This window comes from Strigops habroptila, chromosome 15 (genome assembly GCF_004027225.2).
Source record: "Strigops habroptila isolate Jane chromosome 15, bStrHab1.2.pri, whole genome shotgun sequence".
Classification (NCBI taxonomy): Eukaryota; Metazoa; Chordata; class Aves; order Psittaciformes; family Psittacidae; genus Strigops; species Strigops habroptila.
The window spans coordinates 8,558,652-8,574,159 of record NC_044291.2 but is presented as its reverse complement, the minus strand read 5'-3'; the positions used below and the strand labels follow the sequence as shown (position 1 = coordinate 8,574,159).

The 15,508-nt window shown below is 45.6% G+C and overlaps 1 protein-coding gene across 1 annotated transcript in view; it reads left to right on the top strand.

Annotated features, from left to right (window-relative positions):
• The first annotated feature begins 909 nt into the window (after positions 1–909).
• Positions 910–15,508, top strand: part of PAPPA (pappalysin 1) — a 179,660-nt gene continuing 165,061 nt past the window's right edge. Inside the window, exon 1 of the mRNA XM_030507396.1 lies at positions 910–1,306. Within this exon, the coding sequence (XP_030363256.1) occupies positions 910–1,306 (397 nt within the window). The remainder of the gene's footprint in view (positions 1,307–15,508) is intronic.

Here is a 15,508-nt window from a genome sequence, read left to right as displayed (position 1 = left end):
TGTCTTCTTTAAAAGATAAATAAGGGGGGGGGGGGGAAGTGATAGGGGAGCAAGAGGAAAAGAAGGGGGGAAAAAGCAAACAGCAAAAGTGTTTGAACCTCTGGAGCTATCTGCTCCTTCAAGCTGATTGATTAGTCATGATCCCTGCAGTTTTAATGGGAATCATTCAATTGGGAAGGTGGAGCACCCTAGAGTAGATTAGCATATTCTTGTTTACTCATCTTCTGAGGGGCTTTTTTCTCTTTTCTTTCATTTTGTGGAGAAGAAGGGAGGGGGGGAGGCTGGGGGGAAGGAGGGGGCTGTGCCTTATGTTATAAAGGAGGCCAAAAAAATAAATAGATTAGAGCATCTTTTGGGGGAGGGCAATCAGTGGGGCTGAGTCTTGGAGGAAGCTGGGGGGGTTGTTTTGGGGGGTTGTTTTGGTTTGTGTGTGTGTGAGTGAGTGTGTGGGGTTGTTTGGTTTTTTTTTTGGTTTTTTTTTTCTTTTTTTTTTTTTTTTTTTTTAAGAAGGAAGAGAAAAAAAATAAAGGGAAGAAAATCCAGCAGAGAAAAGAAGAGAGAGGAATTCCAGCTGTGGAGGAATAGAGGAGAAGAAGACAGATAGAGGAGGAAGAAGAGAGAAATACACTTCAACCGAGAAGGAGTTTTAATTTATTTTGTTTTTATTTGTTTTAAGGGTAAAAAAAAAAAAAAAAGAAAAAAAAAAAAAGGAAAAAATCTATAAGCAGGAAAAAGAAAGAAAGAAAGGGAAAAAAAAAAAGAAAAAAGAAAAGAAAAAGCAACTGAGAAGGGTTATAAAAAGAGCAAATACCAAGAAGGGTGAACAAGAGAAGAAAGTCAAGGCAAGGAGGAGCCCAAAGCTGGCAGATCGGGAGGATTTGCAGGGGAGAAGGGGGGGGAAGATTGGAAATGCAGCTCTGGAGTTTGCTGCTGCCTCTTGCGCTTCTCTGTACAGCCCTAGCGAGTGGACCCGAATGTGGGATGGACGAGCGCTCCCGCAGGGCGCGGAGGGACACCAGGCAGAGCCTCCCGCCCCACCACACTGCCCCGGGCACCTGTGCCACCAGGTTAGCCCGGGGCAGGCGCTCCCCGGCCGGGCTGGAGCCCGGGCATGGCCCCCGCAGGAGGCAACAGCGGGAGGTGAAGGACGCCGAGGAGTCCCTCACCCCGAGCAGGGCGCTCTATTTCAGTGGACAAGGTGATCAGCTGCGGTTGAAAGCAGATATTGAGCTGCCCCGAGATGCCTTCACTTTGCAAGTGTGGCTGAAAGCCGAAGGAGGACAGAGATCTCCGGCTGTCATTGCAGGTAGGGAGTTGGTCGTGCCTGTGGCTGCAGCATCCCTTGTAGGTTTGGGGAACCGGAGCAGCCAGCTGTAGGCGTGCGTGTGTGTGTGGAGTGTGTGTGTGTTGTGTGCGTTTGGATGTGCCTCGGACACACACACAGGGATGGGAATGCCTGTGCGGACACGCTCGGCTGCGTTGGGTATCTGTGTCTTTGGTGGAACACCGGAGCTCTGCAAAGTGTCTGGAAGTCTGTGCTGGCAGGAAAAGTTATGTAAACTTTTGCATAGGGAAATGGCAGTATCCTGGGTAGTTCCTTTACTCTGTGTGTATGGAATAAGACGCGGATGGATGAGAGCGCTCTTACGGTGGGTTTTTACCTGATTTTCACTTTGGAAAATTAAAATAGAGCGTTTGAAAGTAGCTTGTGTTGTATGTGTGGAAAGAAATGTGTGTGTCTAGTGTGTGGCTGCAGAGAAATGCATATCTAAGGTCCCTATATGATTTCCTTAGTTTTATTAGCTTTTTAGTGTACTTCCCTGTTGCCCTTTCAGATGCAATGTTACCGTGTGGTTTCCAGAAAGCTGTAAAGAAACTTCTGGCTATTGTGAAACCTACAATGAATCAAATGAGTTTATAAAGTTCCCAATCCCTGGGCACTCAGTGAGGGCTGAGACCAGCACTGCAGCGAGAGGATGTGTGGAGTGTTTTTGTCTCTCCTTAGAAATGGCAAGTGTAACACAAATGATTGTAAGGTGAAATAGCCCTATAAAATCATTTAGTACTCAAAGCAGCTACAAGCCTGGGCTGGCTGAGCTGAGCAATCATGAGGAATATTGCACTTTTCTTGTTTAAATTTTATGAGCCCATCATGAAGTTGGGTCCTTTCCCCCCCTCCTGCCCTCTCCCCGCTTTAGTGATAAAGTGCAGCAAAGTTGTCCTGAAATCGGATACTTTTTGGGGGGTTACCAACCCTTATAAACGTCGCCACATCCATCTTTGCAGTGAAGGAAGTCATAGAAAATGGAAATGCCCTTAGAAAAAAAAAAGTCAGAAAGAGAAAGCGGGGGGGGGGGAAGACATGTTTTACAGTTCTTTTGGCAAGGAGATTCCCTGAGAGTACAAAGTTTCCATGTCCTAGGATGCCTTAAAGAGACAGGGAGGATTTCCCCTTTCCCTTTAACTGGAGTCACTTCCTACCAGAAGGCAGCGGATGCTTGCGCCGTGGTACTGGCTACCCCATCCCTGTCCCCTGCCGCCCTCTTCCTGCCACCCCATCACCTTGTCCCTGTCCCATGCGACTGTCCTCTCGCTGGAAAGTTGCTTTGTCCTAAGGAGAACACAAACTGAGATGAACTCAGCAGCGCGTTCCCTTCGCTTTCCCCAATCCCAGCTACTGGCTTGCTGTGAGGAGGGGGACACAGGGTGTCTGAGGCTGCTGGGGTGGGCAGGGGGTGCCGGGCATGGGCTGGTCCCTCTTGCCTTCAGTAGGACAGGCAGACGAGTAATTTTATAGGTGAAATACCTTATCACTTGCTTTATTTCCCCTGGCTTTCTCATACTCCACTCTTCTGCTTCCCAATCTTAAACCCCAGGGCTCCAAGTGCTTCCCTTTCGAGTTAGGAAAGGCAGAATTTGGATTTACATAGATCTCATCAGTGGCAAGACGCAGTCAGTGTAATTCTTAATGTGTTTAATCCAACACCTAAGACCCCATGTCTGTCTTCAGTGCCAGTATCTCTTAATTCATACAATAGGGAGCCTAGGCAAACACACACACACACACAAAGATAATTTGTAGTAAAATACTTTAATTGGATGGGGGAGGTTGGGTTGTTGCCTGTATAAAACACTTGACCCATTTTATGCATGGAAATAACATTCCACTGCGAAAAATGAAAAGAAATGCCCCAGTTTTGCACGGCAGAGCCTGCAGCTCAGCCCGGGAGGACTTTGGGATTCTATTTGATTTCCAAGCTGCCCCTGCCCCCCTCACAGGCACTCTTGAAGAGGAGCCAGGTTTGGCTCTGTGTGTAAACACCTGGAAGAGGTCCAAGAGGAACTCACTTGGAGTATCCTCCGCACACCACAGCCTCCCAGACCTGCAGCAAGCTTAGGGAGAGATTACGCTTCCCTCAATGAGGAAATCAAGGGTTCTGGCTGCCAAAACTCTTGGCTTTCTCATTTTCACTGTTTTGGGATGTGACAGACTCCAGAGCCTGGTTCTGCTGTTGAAGTCGCATCTGTAGGACCCCACTGGAAGCAAGAGTCCTTCTGGGTGTTTGGCAGGGGGCAGGGACTGGGTCAAATTTGCTGCCAGTGCCAGAAGTAAGTTTCTCCCCAGTTTCCATTCCAGTTGCAGAGTGGGGAACTATGACTGTGCGGACCTGAGGGAGAGGGCAGAACTGACTTTAAGACACCCCTTTTTCAGAGTCCTCCTTGTATCTTCATCTACTTTCTGCCCCCAACCTTCTGCCTGTGTCAACTGCTCCCCTTCTACCCCCCCCTTGCTGGCACTGCAAGTCGTATAGGAGCCACACATACTGTAGGGGAAAGCCTGTTGTGTCTGTTCAAAATTTCCTGTAGGACCCAACTTGTTATCAGCTTCTACGCCTGAGCCCTGATATAACGGAGCTCTTCTGCTAATCCAGGCTACAGGAGTTTCTGTCTGGAGCCAACTCTCCTTACGTCACCCTCTGCTGCAGTATTCAATTTGTTTTCATAAATGGCTAATTTTACAGCGCTGTTAAGTGGGTTCGTCATCATGCCGGGCCATGCCCCGTCTCTGATGATAGGCAGCCCTTGGTGCCAGGCTCTGCCAATTTTCACGCCAGTTGGCAGTGATGTTATTGCTGCCCTGGTTGACTTCACTGCTATCTGTTCTGACATTTGTCAGGGAAAGCTGTTGGGAAACTGGAAGTCTGACCCATTGATCCACGTTACGCAAAAGCTCGGCAGCGTGTTCGTGTCTGCGCTGTGCTCCGCCGGTGCTGCTCTCCCGGCTCCGTGTGTATTCTCCTCCCTCCCCGGGCCACATAGTTCTTGGACAAACACTCCTTGGATGTGCGTACCTACCACCCAGCACAGTACATCCCTCTTGTAAACACACACATGTGCACATGGTATTAATCATGCGAGTTTGCGCGCTTTCCCCTCTGCAGAGCCTTTGAATGCGCCTCTGGTTGTGGAGGAAGGAGTTAAGGGCTGGACTGTACTCAGTTAGGTAACACACACGCCGTGCAAAATAAGAGGCTTCAAAGCACCGTTGACCTTGCTTCTGTTGTAATCAAAGAGATTTCAGTTCTACTGGGGAAATGCAACTCCATCCTAAGAAACAGGATCCTCCCGAGTCTCTGTCAGTGTGTTTGCTGCTATATGGCTCAGGGGCGGGAGAGCTCATGTTTTCATAGGAATGAGATGTTGACTCTTTACTGGCTGGGAGCTGAGGAGCGGGATGAATGATTTGGAGTAAGAAGGCGTGTCTGCCCTGAAGAGTGAAAGCTGTTTGTGTTTTGGTTGGTTTTTTTTTCCTCTTCTCATTTTCATTCTCCTCTGTCTCTCTATGCCTGTGCCTGCCAACAGAGATGATGATCCCAACTTAATAAAGCTTCGTATGTAAGGGAGTGCCTGTGTTTTCCCAACTTCAGTCCTTGATGAACATAAAACTGCAGCAGAATCCAGAGGGAAAGAAAGGCCAAAATCAGCACAGTGGAGCTCACTGAAAGCATGTCAGGGTCTGAGAAACATCTGTGCCAGGTCCAATAACTGGGCAGTTATAAGGATATGTAACTGAGACTGCGTAGGTCTGTTCCCTCCACAGGGTTTAAGAATATATGTTTGCTTTTGGGGGTTAATTTGGTTCCCTTTTGAAGTTTGGGAGTCTGATATTGATTTAATACACTTCAGGAGAATCAGTGAGCTGGGTCCTGTCCCCAGAGCTGATCATTGTAGCTGGTCTGTTGGGAACCTGAGGTTGTTTTCAGTTGAGAGTTTACTCTGAGTTTCACTGTCATTAAAATAACAGGTAGATAGGCAATGCAGCATTTCTCATCTCCAGAAGCCTGTTGTTTTTTATAGCCTGAATTTCTGTGGTTTGATCTATAGTGAAGTATTAGAATGAAGGACTAATAAGTAAGTCAATGTAAAGCTTGTAGTTCTGTCATGTAATTAGTGCTGGCATTAGCAGGGTGATGGGCATGATGGGTCCAGTGGTTGGACCAAAGCGACAGGAACTTGGACACCTGCCCAGATGTTCCTTCAGGGTGACAAGCCTTCAACACACCATGGCTGAAGGCTGCAGGTAGCGCTGTGGTTTTGGCTTCCCTGTAGATGAGGTCAAATGAGTACCCACTTCAGGACTATAGATCTGGATAAGGCTTGACTAATAGGACACAATAAAAACGTGGCAGAGCTCGTCATTTACGGAATATTTGCATTTGAAACAGCACATTTCCTTCAGGCTGCAGAAGCCAAGGACAAGAGTCAGAAACTGGAAAAGAAAGAGAATTTTTCTTTCCATAAGAGATCCGATTTTAACCAGTCTCATTCTTCTGATACATTAGAGGCAGAACACCACAGTTAGAAGAAAGTTGTTTGTTTGGTTTTGTTTTCTTAAAGCACTTACATGTAGGCTGCTCTAAAAAATAAAATGGTAATGAAAGAGGGAAATATGACTGTGTGCATGAAGAATGGTACATTCAGATTCCTAAATGATGTATGGCTGTCTTCTGTAGGCACAGAAATGTGTCCCAGGCTGAGCTCGCCTCTCCAAGCTTTATTTGGGCCTGATTTATTTCAAGCTGGCCTGTTTCAGTTAGAAAAACTCGTCTGAGGCATAAAGCAAGCTGAGGGGATGGTGTTTGGAGAGCGAGCGGGAGCGGGGCTCTCCTTAGGGATTCATGGAGATGTCTGGAGAAGCACAGAGTGGAGCTGCAGCGGTGAGGACAAGAAGAAGCCCTTGGAGAGCCTTTGCATGCTACACCATCGCAGGGAGACAGACCTGGTCAGTGATGCAGGTTCCTGAAAGTTAACACATCAGGTTGTAGCTGCTGTCTGGGTCTCCACATCACCTCCTACCTGGAGTGTTGTAGGTGTCCAAGGGGATCCTGAGGCTGTAGTCATGCCGAGCAGAGGCAGAGATGCCAACCATCAGCCCCAGCCACATGGGACTGTGTTTAAATCCCAAATCCTAGAGAGCACTGCAGCGGCTGGGAGGGAATCCTGCCCCAGACCCTCCTGCCCCAGGTAGGTGTCACTCACCTTTCTCATGAAGAACAGGAGCTGATACTGCTCCCGTTATCTTAATGTATTCATTAACCTTTGCCATGGGTGGGAGAGATCCTTGGCCAGGTATGTTGAACAGTGAAGAGTTGCCAAGCACGCCCGGGTCACTGGGGCACGCCAGTCAGTGGAGCAGGCATTTTGGGTGGAGAAATGCCGCCTTTGGAGCCTGAGTCTGTCTCCATCAGGACATACGAGAAAGGTGCAGCCACAATGTCTGCCTGAGCAGCTTTAATACAAAAGTACACCAGGACCAGCGGGATTCATGGGCTCTCAAGACCCCGGGAGTAAGTGAGCACCTTGGATTTTCATTGCTTATGCTGGCCTGAGCCAGAAAAAGGAGCCAAAATGTAGTGGCTTTTTACAAAAAGACATATTGAAAAAAACAAAAATAAACCCTTCCATGGCTGGGGTCAGCTGAAATGTTCCCGTGCAATAGTTTTGCTTCCAATTTTAGCTGTTGTTTTTTTCAGCTTCTCTTTTCCTTTCCCTGATAGAAATTATGGAGCAGAAGCAGAGAAGGGACCACCTGGGTTGCCAAATTCAGTCCCCTGCAGTGTCAGGGATATAACAGCAGATAATTAGTCCAAACATTCACAGAATATCCACTGTGTAGGTTCTGATATAGCACAGGCCATAGAAAATTTCCCAGTGCTCTATTATAAACCAAAGATCTTTAGCTAAGACTAAGAGTCACCACTATAATGTAAGACAGGAAGGGAGAAGGACAGATTGACAACATCTTAAGTACCTCAAATCCAAAATGTTGGCTTACAAAAGTGTTAAGTATGGGAAAGAAAAACATTTGCTGGTAGAAGATATCAGCTTTCTTATTTTCAGAAAGTGCAAAAAGAATCAGGTGTTTTGACAGTTACGAAACTTGTATTGAAATTCTAAGTTAGAATATTTCCCACAGATAGTCTGTTTGGATTAATTCCCCATTTTGCTGAGAAAAATATTATATCAAACATTTCCCACCCTTCTCTGCCCTTTGCCTGGGTGGCAGCTCCTGCATTCCAACACAGTAAGAACAAACACATTCACTTTATTACGTTTTTGCTTCTTCAAATCTTGTATTCCAGGTTCTTCTGAAAATGCATCAGAAAAGTCGTGTTTGATCAAAACGCTTCACAGTTTTCTCTCAACTACATCAGCAGGTCGAATATCATCTTTTTCATCTTTAAACTCCTCTGTCAATACTACCAAACGTCTCCTCTAATACCATCTTTACATGATCAGGATATATTACACTTTCTGTTTCAAATATGCAAAGTATCTTTTCTACTTCCTAGATTCTGGGCATGTGCTTCATGTGATGTTCTGGGCACAGAGCAATTGCCTGGGCTGTCCTTTTGGGTGTTTCTTTTCCCCAAAATGAGACTTCTAAAAAGGAAGGTTTTCCTTCCTTCTGACCTTATCCTTCCATTTCTCTGTGGGCATTGCCCCCCCACCTTGAGGTAGCTGACATAGATTCATAGAATCACAGCCTGGTTTGTATTGGAAGGGACCTCAAAGCTCATCCAGTTCCACTCCCTGCCACAGACGGGGACACCTTCCACTAGACCAAGTTAATCTGAGTGTGATTCTTAGTTCCATTTCAGCTTTCTGTGGAGAAGAAATGCTTGATTGTTGTTCTGCTAATTTCTGCTTGTCCCTACCTTTCTCTTCATTTTCTCTGGTGTGAGCATGCATGCACACACACTCACAATTTCCAAAGCACCTTTGATTTTTTCCCAGATCAATAGAGCATTTAAACTTCACTGATCAAGGAAGAGCAGCTTGTTTATTTCCCCACATATCCTGACACAAGTGGCAGATCTTGTAAACTGCTTTGATTTGATGTTAGTGCCTATTATAAAGTTTACTCTCCCCAAAGCCATCCACGAAGTCAAAGTACTTTTACTCTGAACATGAGCAGAGCAGAACTCAAAAAGGTGAATTAAAAAGAGATCAGGAGTGAATATCTATAATAGTTATGATTTTATATTTATGATCTTATCCCAGAATTTTGCTTTTTGCTGTCCTCATGCATAGTGACCAGAACAATTCACTTAGCTGAGCACTGTTCAGCACCCATGAGGTTGTCAGCACCAAGTGAGAACACAGTATGTATCATAGAGCTGTGAACAAATATAGATACAAGTTAGGTTATCCCGTGGTGAGAATGGGGCTGGATTAATGATGTTAAAATTCTGCAGGCAGCATGGCTTTGATCCTAAACCTGTTCAAGATCATGACAAAATACCATCGACCTTGGCTGACTCTGGCTCAGGCTCTGATTTCAGTCTTCTGCATCCCTTCTCTGCAACCTGGACCCTTCCATGGTCCTTGCTTTACCATCCTTCATTTTGCTGTGCTTTCTTGCTTTGGATACAAGAGAAATAAAAATGCAAAGCCCTAACGTCAGAGGATTTGGCCAGGGGAAGGGGACATGTTTGGTTTGGTTGGTTTTGCTATACTCCAGACCCCACTCTGGCCTCTGTCTCTTTCAACCTTTCTCTTCTTTTTTTTTTAGGTTTTTTTTCATTTTCTATTTTTTCAGTGTCAAAAAGAGCACTTATTCAAAACACACTGACTGGGTTTCTGTTTTGCGGGGTGATGTAAGTGTGGAACTTTCCTGTCCAATCTCTCCACCCTCTCTTATCACCATCATAGTCTCAGTTCTTTCTCTACTATCTGGTGTCCTTGATTCCCCCGTCTTTCCCTTCTCCCAGCTCCTCACAGTTGCTGGTTCCCTCCTCCCTAACAAGCGTGTGCTGTGGGTAACCCCATGCTCTCTGCAGTTCTCATCTTTTACCATGGGAAGGTGGTTATCCCCTGATGGCAGACCAAGGGTGGCCACCAGATTGATGGCTTCAGCCAACCGGTGTTGGAAGTGCTGTGGGAACAGAGGGTAAGCAGGCTGTGTGTTTGTGTGCTTAGTCAGGCATATGTTCATGCATATTTTCCAGGAATTATTGATACTGTTCTGTTTAACATCCATCCTAGTGTACACAAACAAGGAGCGAGCGGTTGTTCTCACAAACAGGGAGTGAGGGTGAAGCGAAACTGAGAAGCATCTGGAACTGGCCTGGTGAAGCAGCATCTGAGAGATATGATACCAGCTCATGAAAGCAAAACAATTGCTGTGTTAGAGAAGAAAACCACTCTGTTCTTTGCTGATCACCTCCTGGGGTCTGGTAGGCTTTCCTTGAGTCTTCCTTCTGACTCTTTTATCTCTTCTCCTTCCTCCCTTCTGCTGTGTTTTTCCTCCTTTTCCTTATCTAACTTATTGTCTCTCTGTTTGCTTTAAATCACTTTCCCATATGGATCTCTCTCTTCTGACCCATCTTCCCCTCCCTCATCTGATTCCCAGGAGTCTTGTGTCGTCATGGAATTGGGAGAAGAGCAGCAGCCCTGTTCCTGACACCGAGCATCAGCTGCAGGCTCTTTTCCTCCCTCATTTTCTTCCTTGCCTGTTCTCTGCTGTTAGTGTTGGAAGCATATTCACAAAGATCATCCACTGGATTAAGAAACAGATCTTATCACCATTGTTTTGTTTGTTTTATTTAAGACAGGGAAAAGAAATGGAAAGGAAAGGCCTTCACCGTTACCACTATTACTTAGTTTTCAACATAGGGGTTTTGCTCCTGTACTAATATATCCTAATGCTGTTATTTTCCTTTATCTTTGCAGTAAGATTGTGGTTTTGTCATGCCGATAACTTCCTCAAAACATCCTCCTGATGGTGGTGACAGGTTTCTGAGGCGTGAGAGAACATTGCCCTTAAAATCAGGGAAATTGAGGAACAGAGGGATGCTCTGATCTGTCCAAGATGTGTGTTGGTGACAGAGCTAGGAACAGAGCCCAGCAGGCTTGGCCTTTTGTTAAACCTTTGTTGGGTTTTTCAGGGGCAATGGCAGTTTTTCCCTAGCCTAACTTGTGCTCCATGTGAAGCCAACACACCCTAATTCCTGTAAGATGTTTCCTTGTAGCTGGTGATGGTTCTTCACTGGGTAATGGCTGTACTGGGCTGATGGTGGTGATGAAGTCTCTGAGCTGGTGTCACACTGCTGACAGAGCTGGCAATAGAGGGGATGGGAGAGGAAGGCAGTTAGCATTTGTGACATGAGCTCTGTGGAGATGGCAGAAAATCAGATGGTCTGGAATTAATATCTCTGAACCAGACATGCTGGTGATGTTTGAATCAGCATGAGTTATTGTATTTCTCAAATGGAACAGAGTATGCTGCCCATAATGGGAGAGAAAAGCAAATATCAGCAAAGCTCCTTAGTTCAGAGGACTCTTATTTAAATTAGAATACTTTGATATTCTTTATACATCTGTGCATTGATTAATATATTGACTTGCTGAAACAGCTTGTAAAATACAGAAGTTGTAACTGCTTTTCTTCCCAGGAAATGCTGAAAATCTGCCTCTGGATATCTCAGCTTATTAATGAAGAGCAAAAGCAGCTCCTAGTTGAGCAACCTTCTCTAGTGGAAGGTGTCCTGGCCCATGGCAGTGGGTTGGAACTAAGTGAGCTTCAAGATCCCTTCCAACTCAAACCATCCTGTAATAGTTAAATACAGATCAAGTGAGAGATTGCAGAAGGGACTTTGCATACAGTGTGTTAGTGCCCCAGACTGTTCTGGGGAGGGATCATCATCTAGGGCACACCCTCATGGCTAAATGACCCATGTTTCTGTTGGGAGCATCAACAAGAAGGCTGTGCATCATACAATCAGCACATTTTTTTCTGAATTCAGCAGCATCTGTGCTTGTAAAGTCTGAGGTGCTAAGGTTGAAATCTGGAGCTTGCATTACTACTGTCTTACATTGCATCTGTCTGTAGATAAACAGAGCAGCCTCTCTGAGGTCAAAACAGCACCCTTCACCAGTGATAATTTAATGGGAATTATTTTCAGCATGAACTAGACAAGAATTGGAAGCCTGCAGTGCTATAGCTCATGAATGGAGATGTTCAGGGAGAAAAGGAGTGCTGGGAGAAAAAGCAAATGTTAACTAAATGCATTACGCACATGATTTTGAAACATGTACTTGGCAGAGAGAAGGGTGAGCAGTACAAGCCAGATACTGCTGTTAAATACACCAATGTAAACCTAGAGTAACTCCTTTGGAGAGGAAATCAGGGGGAGCTGCTCCAGACCAATGAACATGTAGAATTTGGGGCAGAGACAGAGTGTGTGCAATGGGGAAAGTGAACAAGCTGAGAAGTGGATGTCATGGAGAACAACCTCCAACCACCGTCACCGCTGTTGACGGTTTCATTTGGGTGTGTAATGGTTACGGTGATGCAGTGGGAAACATTTGTACAATGTGGGGTTGTTTCTACTTTTTGGAGCATTTTCTGTATATACCTATCATAATCCCTCCAAGCTGTGAACTTAGGCCATAGATCAGTTGTACAGCGAGACCTTTGTGTTTTCCAGCAACAAACACCCTCTGAACATTACCCTCCAGTCTTGCGGCCCTTAACTCCTTCACCCCTTCCCATACTGTCCCATCTCCAGCAATATTTTCTTCTCCTCTGTTTATAAACAAACACCCTCAGAGGAAGCTCACAGGAAGAACAGTTAGTTAATGAAAATCAACCATGCACGCAGGTCCAGGCTGTGAGTTGGAGCCAGCAGGGTTGCTGGATGTTTCCTACTCTGCATCTGCTTGTAGGAGTTTCTTTGCTGAGATGTTTGCCTGTCTGTCTCACTGTGCGTCTTTCTCTTCCCTTCGTCACGGAAAACATGAAGAAAGAGGGAGTAACATTATAGTGTGAATATGCTTTAAGATCAGCGTGGACAGTATTCAGGAACCCTGAGCGGGGGGCTGGCTTCAATGAATTTGTAGAAGTTCTTCTTGATAAATCTACAGATTTTGTCTTTTTCTCCTTTTTAAAGCCTGAAACCCTGGCTTCTGGCAAAACTGTTGCTCATGAGTTGCGCAAAGGCAGTAAAAGGACTAAAATAGCCCAAAGGATAATTGTTCTACTATATACCACCCTGAAGCACAAAGGTGGTGAGTCTGGGGCTGCACATCACTCTCGCAGAATCACCAGCTTAAGGAGGTAGGAGAGAGTAGGACCCAAGGAAATAGGTAACATGGGACTTGTGTAGTCACCACGAGCTCTGGAGCAAAGGATGGATAGGCATGGTAATGATGCTGGGAAACACAAAATGCTTTAACTTGCTCCAAAGGTCCCCCAAACCCTTTACAGCACAGGGGGAATGCAAGAAAAACTCAATTTTCCTGTGATGCTCCTGGTTTATACCCTTAGTACTGCACCTTGGTGGTCTCAGGTAGGAGGTGAGGGAATTATGTGGGTTTTTTCCTTCCAGGAGACACTGTGATCCTCTAAAAAGCCTTTCTGGCTACTCAAAATGTGTGGGGAAATCACCAGATAAAGAAAAGCTCAGGGGGCAGCCCTGGTCAGGGCTGTGACTCCTCACTTGTGCAGAGGTGTGGTACTGATGCAGTGCTCATGTCACCATCCCAGGCTCCCCCTCTTCCACAGAGAGTGTCTTCGGAAACCGGGAATAAGGGAGTTTTAACAGATATAATAGATGTGAAAGTTGTGGTCCCACTTTTTAGACCTAAGAGCCTTGAAGTTTTAGATGTATTCCAAAAGGTCTCCAGTGCTGGCAGAATGGCCATACCTTAAAATGTGACAGCTTAAAACAGTCTTATCTGTTGCTTTTTGTTGAAAGAGCAGTTTCTCTTATTGTACAAATATTTTCTGTCAAGTCTTATCTGTAAGACTATTCCAGTGTGGTCTCTCCACCTCCCACCCCAACAGGGGGGAAGACAATCAGGAATGAGCATTTCGTAGTGCAGCATGGACAAAGTTTATCAGTTGTTGCACAGTTCCTTTGCCTGTGAACAGATTAAATAAAGAAGGGGGATGGGGGTGGTGGAAATGGTCCTGTTTTATACTGGTGAACTCCCTCCAAGAATTCCAGGATTAACTATCAACAGTTTCTCCTAGGAGGAGATTCATTCTTGCCCTTTGAAGAGCTCTGAATTAATGAAGAGCAGGGGATCTTCTGCTCTGCGCTGGGAAAGGCTGGAATTCCCCAAAGCCCTCTTGCTTGAGATGGTTTAATCAAACAGACTGTTTATATAGTGTGTCTCACCAGAGGCAATGCTCAAGCAGTGGTGGGCTTCAGCTATATGCTGTAATACCAGGAGTTTATTTTGTTTTGTTTTAAACATCAGCATACTGCCAGTTTGATTGGGAAATGGCTGTATCCAAGCACCTGCAGGCCCCATGGAGCAGGCCAGAGAGAGAAGCAACAGCAGCTGCATCTCACAGAGGCAGAATGATACCGCGAGGGGTCTGTGTTTCTTCTCCAAAGGTTTCTGTGGGGTTGGGATTTTGCAGCAGATGTGGGCTTGAGAGCACTTGTGTTCATGGAGGAAGACCCCTTGCAGCAGTAGAAGGCTGAGCACTGGACCAAACTCTTCCTTCTGCCTCAAGTGGTGATGGAGAGGCAGAGAAGCAAGGGCCTTTCTGCCCCAACCGTATGTTCTGTCTCATACTGAGAAGGCCAAACTGTTTTGGTGAAAAGTTTCTGTGCTCTGATGACTTAAGAAGGCACTAAATGAAATGGGAGCTATGTGTTTAATAAGAGAGAGAGGGAAGAAGGAAGCGAAATTAGGATAGTGCTTTCTACCATCACCCATCTCTCTCTTCCCCTCCCTCAGGATGAATGGCTCTTGCACCTATACCAAGAAACTTAACACTTTATTGCACATCTGTATGTCTGAAATTGGCCATAAACCTTGAGTCAGGATCTAAACTTGTGTTCAGATAATTTATTCTTTCTTTTAAATACTTTGGTATCTTCTGGAAGTGATGTATTTCCGCTCCCCATGCAGAGGATCTTCTGTGCATCATTGAGGAGGATGCACGTAAGTAGACAATGTGGCCAACATTCTTCCCAACCCAAGCAATCCACCCAGCTGTTCAGCAGAGATGTTATTTATTGGGAACTGTCAATGTGTTCAACACATGGTGTCCTCTGCACTGACGAACTCCCAGCCTGGCTTTTATGGGGTTTGCCTGACACTTGTCAAACACGCGATAGGGCAAACTTGACGAGGCACATGTTTGATTGTGAAAGTTATTATGGAAGGGCACTGCAACAAGATGTTCTGTGAGGAAAGGAGAGACAGAGACTAGTTGGCAGACAAGAAAACAGGCAGTTGCAAAGGGGAGAGGTTTCTTTTTGGCTGGTGGTTTCGGGAAGAGAACAGAGATTTCCTTCAGTGATAAATGAGATGCTTTCTGAGAAAGAAAGGGTGTTTGTTTCAGCAGTGATGAAACTGCTGTGTGAGAGAAGCAGGCTCCTTCTTCTGTGAATCCAGGCTGCTGATTTTGTGACAGTGGTTGGAGGTGCACAGGTTGCTCTGGGGTTTTAGTTGCCACTTTTGCAATTGCTCTGATGTGCTTCAGCACTGTCCTTTCCGTCTGTGAAGGTGGGACAATGGTTCTCAGCATTATTGAGGTTGCATCTCAGCAACCTCAGGGAGATGTTGTTTGTAAGGATGAGGCGATACCACCAGTGCAGCCCTTTGCTCATGTATGATGCTGTAAATGGCAAATGCCATTCTGTTGTGGAACCGGAAATCCTCAGCTAAGAAGCCCCGTTGCCCAGGGTCCTGCTGGGTCCCTGCAGTGTTGTGCTGCTGTAGAGAGAAGACTGAGTTTGTGGAATGCCAAAGAGACAAAAAGACATAAAGAGACATATCTTGCCAATCTCCTACTTATCTATTTGTCCCATCTTTTTTCTCTTGACTTGTGTAAGCTCGTATTCATGAGCATCACAGGTATTTATTTTCCCCTACTGAAAAACAGCTCTGTTGCCTGAACAGTGAGACTCTGGCCACATTCCCTCCTATTTGGCACAATGCAGTCTTGGCTCTTTACTAGTTAATATTTTCTGTCAACAAC